This window comes from Panthera tigris, chromosome D1, assembly GCF_018350195.1.
Source record: "Panthera tigris isolate Pti1 chromosome D1, P.tigris_Pti1_mat1.1, whole genome shotgun sequence".
NCBI classification, from domain to species: Eukaryota; Metazoa; Chordata; class Mammalia; order Carnivora; family Felidae; genus Panthera; species Panthera tigris.
Window position 1 is genome coordinate 1,217,642 of NC_056669.1, and position 9,901 is coordinate 1,227,542.

General features: G+C 47.4%; 1 protein-coding gene across 1 annotated transcript; it reads right to left on the minus strand.

Moving 5' to 3' along the window:
- Positions 1-256: 256 nt before the first annotated feature.
- MMP7 (matrix metallopeptidase 7) lies at positions 257-9,369 on the minus strand. The gene is made up of 6 exons (XM_007075969.3): positions 9,262-9,369; positions 6,563-6,789; positions 6,328-6,476; positions 4,399-4,527; positions 2,198-2,359; positions 257-642 (listed from the first exon to the last, which is right to left on the minus strand). The coding sequence occupies exons 1-6, from the start codon at positions 9,367-9,369 to the stop codon at positions 614-616; spliced, it is 804 nt and encodes a 267-aa protein (XP_007076031.1). The 3' UTR covers positions 257-613.
- Between the last annotated feature and the right edge of the window lie 532 nt (positions 9,370-9,901).

Here is a 9,901-nt window from a genome sequence, read left to right on the forward strand (position 1 = left end):
GCAGGGAAATTGGGTTGGGGGTAGGAACTCAGCCACAAGTGACTATGGGAGTGGAAATCCCATAGAGGGAATTCACACATTTTGCGGGAAGACCTGGGCTCACCAGAAGACTCAGAGTGAGAGTAGGCCAAGACAATAAGGGAAACTCAGTGTGCCTTCGGGGCCACACGAGCGAATGAGAGGGGCTGGACCTCCCTCCTTGCCCACACAGTGATGGGGTGAGTGCAGCTGAAGACCCAGAATGATGTGGTGGGATTCCTGTTGGTCTGTTTGCTTGTTTCAGTCTTTGATCTCGCTGTACAGAGTACTTCCTGGGAGAAAGCTTTTACCATGGAATACAAACTTTATTTATCTGTGTATTTAACACTTATTAATATCTACCAAGTGCAAGTTGCTCGAGGAAAGTCATCAATGAATGAGACACTCAGGCCACAAGGGGGCTTATCCCCAGAAGGAGAGAGAGGGAGAGAGAGAGAGACACGTGAAAACCAACCACGATACAGGCAAGAGCCAAGTCAGTGCTCAGAGACATTCAAGGACTGTGTGCATTAGTTCTGGTTGGAGAAGAGCTACAAGGAATCCCATGAATGAACGTGTGCTCTCCCCGAAGTTCCTACTTCTTTCTTGATTTACTTCTCTTTCCTGTTCAGAGAGAAAATAGGAACATCTCACCTGGTGTAAAACACATAAAACCCATCCTAGGACCCTAAGAACAGAAGACGTGTTGCAGAAAGTACAGCGTATCATTCATGTGGCTGGTTTTCTGTGTCTGCAACAAAGGTTCTGAAGAACAATCTTAGAAGGCTAAGAAGGTGGTGCTGGGCTGAGGGGCAGGCCCTGGGGGCCGATGTGTCCCCTCCCTGTCTCTGCTGGTGTCACCACCGTGTGGTCTTGGATAAGATTCCACTTAATCTCTCTCAGTGCTAGATCAAGTGCACAAGGAGGACCCCAGCCACTCATCGGATTGTTGCCTCAAATGAACTAATGCTCGTGAAATGCTGGGTAGGCTAAATGCTAGATTTATTTTTATTATTCTGAAAAGAACATCGAGAATTTCACATCCATGAGGTTAATCATATTCTTTTGAATTTATATTTTCTGTGCGTATGACTTCTTGGATTAATGAACTCACTCCATTTAAAACCTGTATAATTAAGTCTTGCTTTCATTTGTCCAAAAGTGACCTCTTTCCAATTTTGACTCAGGGGCACCTCAGTGTCTAACATGTAAGAATTTAATGCCTTGGTCTGTCTTCTTCTGAAATCTAATCTGTCCCTTTTTTGTTCCCTTTCTACTTTTCTTAAGGTTCTAACACAATAACCCATGCCATTGAGCGCTCCATGAATCTCACAGGTATATAAGGGGAGGCACCATTTTCTGTTTTATTGGTGATAACTTTATCGACAGTTGGCAGTGGTTTATGAATTTTTCTGACAGCAGCAGCAATGTGAGCCAGAACTTTAAGGTACAGTTACATGGTATTTTCCAAAATGCGCTCTCTGCAGCACTGTTCTGTGAGGGCTCACTCGGGCATTGCGTTGAAAGGATTCTCCCTTAGGAAGTGCTGAGTTTAACAAGCACGGGAGGGACTCCTGAATATCCTGTGCACCTGAAATACAGTAGGTTGTGTTTCCTGAACTGGTTTTTCCGTAGGGAATTGTCTTGTAGGACTACTCAGTGTTCTGGGAACACAGTTTAGGAAATGCCGATTGATAGTATGTTGTAGGTGCCACTGAGAGCTTAAATGCACTTTATTCTAGGGGTAATTTTCTCCTGAGGACATCACCCCATCTGCTGGAAGCATTTTTATGGCTTCTCTGATCTTTCAGACCCTTAGGCAGCTAGGGAGGAAGATGCTCTATTCCTCAGGGCGTCCCCTCAGGGAGACACTCTATGGAAAGTATCTGAACTGAGCTAGAAAGAACAGCGAGTGGCAGCTTGGGGGGGAAAAACACCTTCCTGGTGTCATTTTCAGGATTTTACTAAACGATACCATGTTACTGAAAACTTGAAATCAATGATCTCATCGTATGAAATAGCCTGGTTACCCTCGGAGTGTCTAAGTTCTCCAATTTCTTTCCTCAGTGGGCTTGAGATGTGAGGTGCAGGGTGTTTTTCCGTTTCCCAGGGTTTCCTGTTCAAGTCCTCCCCGAGCAGACTATGTGAAAGCCCCCTTATGGGAGATCATAAATATTACCATACAATTCCTGGATTTCTCTGATATCGCCCGGCGAGAGCTTGAAATTCTCAGAGTCCCTGGCTCCGTAGGTGGGGTACATGACAGAGTCGGGATCGGACGAATGTCTCAGGCCCAGAGAATGGCCAAGTTCATGGGTTGCAACAGCCAGGAAGTTAATTCCTACGACAGAAGAGCGGCACATGGTAATGACGGAAGCAGCCATGTAAATAGAGACATAAAAGATTTGTAACAGGAAACAGAAAACACCATCTGGGGAGGACTCGCGGGCGGGGACGGCTGAGGACAGTCACAGGAGCTTCAGTGTCACCCCCTTGCTGCCATTGGAGAAATGACAGTTCTGTCCCTGCGGCCCCCCGCCCTAGGTCACTTGGCAGTTTTCTGGAGGGAACGCAGAGGCATGTGGACGCGGGCTTGAGCCCCCCGGAGACGCGGACAGACGGACAAACATGTCAGTTCCTCCCCTGCTGCTCAGAGGCAATTGCTTCTGCTGTGTGGGGCTGTCACGGGTGTGAACCCCCCGGTACCTGGGGACAGGGGCTAGTCGCTCACAGACGGGGGTGCGGAGTGTCAGGAGAGGGAGGCCGCTATGAGGACGCCCACACTAAGGGCAGCATATCCAGGCGGCATCAGCTGTGTTCCATTGACTTCCTTGTCCTCCTGTCTGTCCTTCCTTCCTCAGACTCACAGAGGGGCAGCTGCGGGTCATTCTCAAAGGGGACGCGGCGGCCAGTGTCCCCGCATCAGGCACCTCCATGCTGTGATCTCCCTTCGCACAGGCCCCGACCTCCCTCTCCAGGATGCTTGGCAGCCGTGTGATTTCGTGTAACATATTTACTTATAGAATCATCTCCACTTCATATTATTTACCCCAGAGATTTTCTTCGTTAGTGTCCTGGGGGGTCTGTGGTCTCCCATGATGGGCTGGGCCATGGCCTGGGCTCCTCTTGGACAGTGAATGATCTTCGAATGGCCTACAACTCCCAAGTATCATAGTGAACAGTGAACGATCTCAGAATGGTCTACAACTCCCAAGTATCATAGTCTCTGCTTCCCTTTCTCCTCCAGGAAAACAAACTTACTGCAGTGCCTGGGAGGCTCAGGCAGCTGAGTGTATGTCTCTTGATTTTAGCTCAGGTCATAGGCTCATGGTTCGTGGGATCAAGCCCCACGTAGGGCTCTGTGCTGACAGCATGGAGCCTGCTACAGATTCTCTCTCTCTCCTTCTCTTTCTCTCAAAATAAATAAATAAAACTGAAAAAGAGAGAGAGAGAGAGAGAGAGACTCAGAATCCTTTTAAATGCTTTCTTTTTGTGGGGCACCTGGGTGACTCAAGTCAGTTAAGCGTCAGACTCTTGATTTCGGCTCAGGTCATGATCTCATGGTTCCTCAGTTTGAGCCTCCACATCAGGCTCTGCACTGACTGCATGGAACCTGCTTGGGATTCTCTGTCTCTGTCTCTCTCTCTGCCCCTCCCCACTCTGTCTCTCTCTCTGTCTCTCAAAGTAAATAAATAAGCTTAAAAAAAAAACCCTGAAAAACACCTTACTTTTGGGAAATATAAAGAACTCTAATTTATCAAATTATTAAGGTATCCCAAACACTATGCTAAGCGCTGCATAAACATTATCTCATTTAATTTATTAAAAAAAATTTTTTTTAACGTTTATTTATTTTTGAGACAGAGAGAGACAGAGCATGAACGGGGGAGGGGCAGAGAGAGAGGGAGACACAGAATCGGAAGCAAGCTCCAGGCTCCGAGCCGTCAGCCCAGAGCCCGACACGGGGCTCGAACTCACGGACCGCGAGATCGTGACCTGGCTGAAGTCGGACGCTTAACCGACTAAGCCACCCAGGCGCCCCTATCTCATTTAATTTAAACAACAATCCTACGAGGTGGGAATTATTTATAGTACCATTTCATAGGTGGAAACTGAGACTCAGAGAAGTCAAATAACTTGGCTAGAGACACACAGGGAGTGGCTGGTAGAGGCCCAGCAGGGTGAACCAGGTGTGGTTTGCACTCCCTTCCAGCTCCCATCCACACAGCATTATAAGCATGTGAAATGAAATAATGCATTTAGAGCACAGGGTACAGTCATCGGCAGCTAACGATGGGTCAATACTTATTACTGCTTAGAGCAGTGATCAAGTTCAGACGTTTGCAAGTACGTGCAGGGGAAGAGTGATGAGGTGCTGACCTAGACCCCTGCCGTCGGCCCAGCGCTCGTCCTCATCGAAGTGGGCGTCTCCTCCCAGGCCCGGCCCAGGTTCGTAGGCATGGGCCAGTGTGCCTCCTGGTCCGTCAAATGGGTAGAAGTCCCCGTGAGCTGAAACAAAGAGGGAGGTTGCCTTTAGTGACTGTGGTTGATACAGTGACAGCAGCTATGAAGCTCGGCCCCGTCCACAAAGTCCACATGGGGTTACCAGCAGGGCAGTGTGCGTGTTTATGGGTCTCAGGAACATTCTGTTTCAGAAAACCACTGCTCAGCCCCGATAACCATCTGAGACTGAAAGCTTGGCATGTGGGTGTCACATTTGGTCCTGGGCAGGATGGAGAATGGGTGGGGTATTACGTTTGGGAACTTAACGTGTGTACCTTTTAGAAGCTTTTCCTTGAAAGCCTAGCTAGTTCTCTGTGGGCAGAACAGATGGTCTCTAGGAGAACCGTGCACCAAGTGTCAAAATGAATTTTGCCAAGCGCTTTTATTTGTGATGTAGGGATGTTTGTTTTTGAATTGGTATAAGGCTGTATCCAGTTTATCCATTTCCTGAAACCCGGGAGCACCATGAGCAATGACTTCTTTCTGCAATGTTCTCTTTGACGTTGTCAGTACTGTGCCGGAATTCAAATTTCAGCTACAGTCACAGCTCCCGGGCAGTTTCAACATTAGGACAGACTGGAAAGAACAGTATCTTTCTCTAAATTGGCATCATAAAACACTAGCCATTAATAGCCGTTTGTGTATATGGGTTGTATCTCTGGAAGCCCTATAATCTGAATGCTCTCATTTTCTGCTTTTCTACTCCACTATTGGTAACAGGTCATCAGGAAGACCACTGGGCCTTTGGAAGTTATAACCCCTTCTCTTGGTTTAGTGTTGATGTTAGGTACGTTGTAACCTGTCCCATAGATATACACATATGCATTTATACATCTATCAGGATTTATGCTACAAAACAGGGGTTGGTAAACATTTTCTGTAAAGGACCAGATAATAAGGAATTTAGTATTAGTGAGCTTGGTAGCACCTATCACAATTGCTAAGCCCTCCCACTGTAGCCCCAAAGCAGTCACTGATAACAGGAAAATGAAGGACCATCACTAGGTTCTATTTTTTTTTTAATTTTAATGTTTATTTATTTTTGAGAGAGAGAGAGAGAGAGAGAGCACTTGCAAGTGGGGAGGGGCAGAGAGAGAGGGAGACACAGAATCTGAAGCAGGCTCCAGGCTCTGAGCTGTCAGCACAGAGCCCTATGTGGGGCTTGAACCCGTGAACTGTGAGATCATGACCTGAGCAAGCCAGACGCTTAACCAGCTGAGCCACCCAGGTGCCCTGACTGTCACTGTGTTCTAATAAATATTTATTTATAAAATCCTGGAACTGCCCAACAGAGAAAAAAGGATAAAAATGTATTTACAAAAATGGATGGCAGGCCAGGTTCAGCTCATGGGCGATGATTTGGCACCCCTCTGGTGGCTCTAGAGGCACCTGGGTGGTTTAATCTGTTAAGCGTCCAACTCATGATTTCATCTCAGGTCATGATCTCAGGGTTCATGGGATTGAACTCTGTGTGGGACTCTGTGCTGACAGTTCTGAGCCTGCTTGGGATTCTCTCTCCTTCTCTCTCTGTCCCCCCTCCCCCACTCATTCTCTCTCTCAAAATAAACTTATTAAACTTATTAAAAAATAGTGGCTCTACACTAACAAACTAGCAAAAGTATAGTGACATATATACATCATTATATATGTCTATATATAGATCATTATCTATTATATATGTCATATGTATATCATATTGAAAGATCGTATGTATATAAAAGATCTTAAATCCTGAAAAGAGGAAGGTGCTGCTATAAATAACAAACAAAACAGCACCCAGGACTAGCCTGCGGGAACCCTCCTTACCTCCTCTTGCAAAGCCAATCACGATATCGGGAATTCCCAGCACAACTCTCCTGAAGGATAGTGGGATCTCTTTGCTCCACATATTCAAGGCCTTTGCCACTAAATGATCCACTGTGACACGTGGTAAGTCTCGAGTGTACGATATGATCCTGGTAGCAAACAAGAAGGCAACGTTTGACCTCCTAGGAAGAGGGTTTTACTGGTCTCTGCCCGAATGAACCGAAGGAAAACTAACCTGTAGGTGACCACTCTGGAAGTCCACTTTGGCCTGTTTCTGGATGGCAAGTCTTCTCCGGTGTCCGGAAGCCCGCATCTGGGCTGTTGCATTACCACTATCACGCGGGAGTCCAGCATTCCAGTCACGGGCAGGCGGAAGAACTTCTGCATTTCCTTGAGCTGGGCTCCGAAGCTGTCGGCATCCCTCGATTTGGCGTCAGATGGGTAAAATCTCTTGAGATACTCCTGTCGGAAAGAAGAAATTGTTCTCTCATCGTATTTACTGTCTTTTTCTTATGTCTCCGAGGTCTATGCATCATCTTTGCCTCTGGCTCCTGTGGACTCCAACGGTGGTTTGAAGACAGAGTCCTTACACGGTCATTAAGTGAAATAAGTGTGCATTAATGAGATAAAAATTTAGTATCGAGGGGCGCCTGGGTGGCGCAGTCGGTTAAGCGTCCGACTTCAACCAGGTCACGATCTCGCGGTCCGTGAGTTCGAGCCCCGCGTCAGGCTCTGGGCTGACGGCTCGGAGCCTGGAGCCTGTTTCCGATTCTGTGTCTCCCTCTCTCTCTGCCCCTCCCCCGTTCATGCTCTGTCTCTCTCTGTCCCAAAAATAAATAAAAAACGTTGAAAAAAAAAATTAAAAAAAAAAAAAATTTAGTATCGATAATGACACATAGTCATTCCATTTCGTGAGCAAAAGAGTCCGTCCATTTTCCTTTTACCCCATTAGATGTTTTGAGGAGACCCACTGTACCCTTTAGAAACCACAGGCTGGCTTGGACTGGCCCGTCAGGAAGAGCACCCCGTGTGTCCCCGCAGGGCACAGCAGAGACGCTGTGGGGAGGTCCGAAGTCAGCAGCCACGCCTGAGATTCTCGAGAGGTCTGGCCCTCGCGGAGGTTAAAGGGTCTTTAAGCTTTAGTCCTGGGAAGGTTATTGTGAAAGCATTTTGTTGAACGTGCATATTCTCTGGGGGAAGATAACAAAGCTCCTAACAGCTGAATGATGTGCTCGGGGCCACCCATTACATTAGTACCGGAACTGGCCCTGTCCCCTCACTGCCCGTGCTGGGTTCTTTTCATTGCTAAAGCTCCAGCAGAGCCCACACCTCGAGGCTGCAGGACAGGGCAGGTCTGCCAGGTGTATTCCATGTACAGCTGGGGCCTTGGCACTTTCTTAAGGGACCCGAGTGTCTGGATAGGAGCATGGCAGTCCAGCAGCCTGAGTAGCAAAAAGTAAACAGTGAATGCAACAGCGCCAGCGGCTTCATGAGAGCTTGTACTGAGCACCTGTCACTGGCAGGGACAAGACCAGGATCCTCACATACATTTAAACTCGAGCCACCCCGGGAAGTAGGGACGGCTTTGTCATGATGAGTCATGGCTCAGAGAAGGAAATCAGCACAGGGTCACCCCATGAGGAACCAAAGGAGACACATTTTGTTTTCTTTTTTCTTTTTCTTTTTTTAAAGTGTATTTATTTATTTTGATGGGGAGAGAGAGAGAGAGAGAGAGAGAGAGAGAGAGCAGGGGAGGGGCGGGGGACAGAGGGTCTGAAGCGGGCTCCGTGCTGACAGCAGACAGCCCGACATGGGGCTCGAACCCATGAACCCTGAGATCATAACCTGAGCCGAAGTCGGACACTTAACTGACTAAGCCCCCAGGTGCTCTGCAAAGAAGTCCTTTTATCCCTTCCTTAACTGCAGGCTTTACAAAGACACTCTTTTGGAAGAGATCTTTTTGCATCCTTGATATGAATTTTCCTGCTTTCTCTGGTTTATTAGCAACTGGCGCACTAAGTACAGGGGCTCAGTGTTCTTGCAAATGTACTGCTTCGGGGGAACCAGTTATATTAACCTTGTGAAATCGCTGTTTTGCAGGTAAAAAACAGTCAAATGTTAGGAATTTCGCACGGTACGGGGAGTTTCTCAGAGTTAACGTGAGACACAAGTAGACTTTTCTTATGCTTAAGGCTTAAGTTTATGAACTTAAACTTTTCCTCCCTGCTCGGGAGGAAAAATACCGAAAATTAACTACTTATACTTATTAGTTTGCTTGTGAAGTCGTATACTGGAAAGACCATGGTTTTTGAACCAGCAAGACTTGCCCTTGACTCCTGTCGCTACCATGACCAAGTACGGGAATCTGCGTGACTTTCCGTCCGTGTCCTGGGATAGAGCTGCAGGTTCCTTGACACACAGCACAGTGCAGCCCGTATGATCAGAAATGGCCTGCACGATAGTTGGCATTGTTGTCACTCGCTTCTTCACTACAACAATCCCATGAGCTGAGTATCTGTGTCCCCCTTGGGCGAAGTTACCAGTGCGTGCCCGCCCGCCGTCCCCGTCGGCTTGTAAGCGGACAGCTGCCAACTCTACCCTTGTTTTCTGATTTCAAGCCACCACCAGGAGTCCTTAAGAGTGACACTCAGCTCTCTATGGAAAGAATCTCCAGCCACAAGAAGTGATATCAACAACTTCAATTTGTTGAGGGGGCACCCCCGTGGGTCGACTGCACCGTTGTCCCCGGTTTGCACGGGGAATACCAGAGCTCACAGAAGGGCACTAACCTTCTCATGTCGTCTGTGTGGTGAGGGAGGAGGGGCGGGAGCGGGAGCCCAGTTTGGGCAGTGCTCCCCGATCGAAACCCATATTCTACATAATCAGAAAAACTACCCCAACTGAAAAACGCGCTTCCGAGCGGCAGGGACATACCTGAGCCTGCTTCCACTGTGACTCACTGTGGCCGCCCGCCTCCCGGGGGAGCGGCAGGGCTGGGCTTTGGGGCAGCAGACACAGGACACACAGCACCGCGAGCCGCATGGTCGCTCCGCATTCTCTGCCGGCCGCTGCAGAGATTTATATAGTTGTCAGCCCTGCATGTGGAAACCGGTGACTCATTTGAGTGTTTTCTTTCTTTTCGGTGTCTACAGAACTTTGGAAGCATGTGTGAGTTTTCATTAATGGCCACAAGGAAGTTTTATGTCCTTATTGGCAGGAAGCCCACAATGTATTTGCCTTTTTTCAAAGGATCCCCCCCGCCTTTGGTGTATAAATTTAACCATGAGAAAACATACTTTATTTGCCAAAATGAAATTGCTACTTAGACTCGTCTTTTCAACTTAAAATGTTGGGGAGCATCATTTAGGACTTACCGTAGCAGGATGCATCTTAAAAGAATTTTTTAAGAGTGTGAAATGCAAGGAAAATTACCAAAAAACATACAACTAATCAACTAATTATTAAGCAAACGTTCTTTAATAAACACCAAAGTCAAGGTTTGAGTCCAACTTCTTTATTTTTATCAAAGATGAAATGGAAGCCAAAATGACAGTAGCCAAAATGACTCACTTCC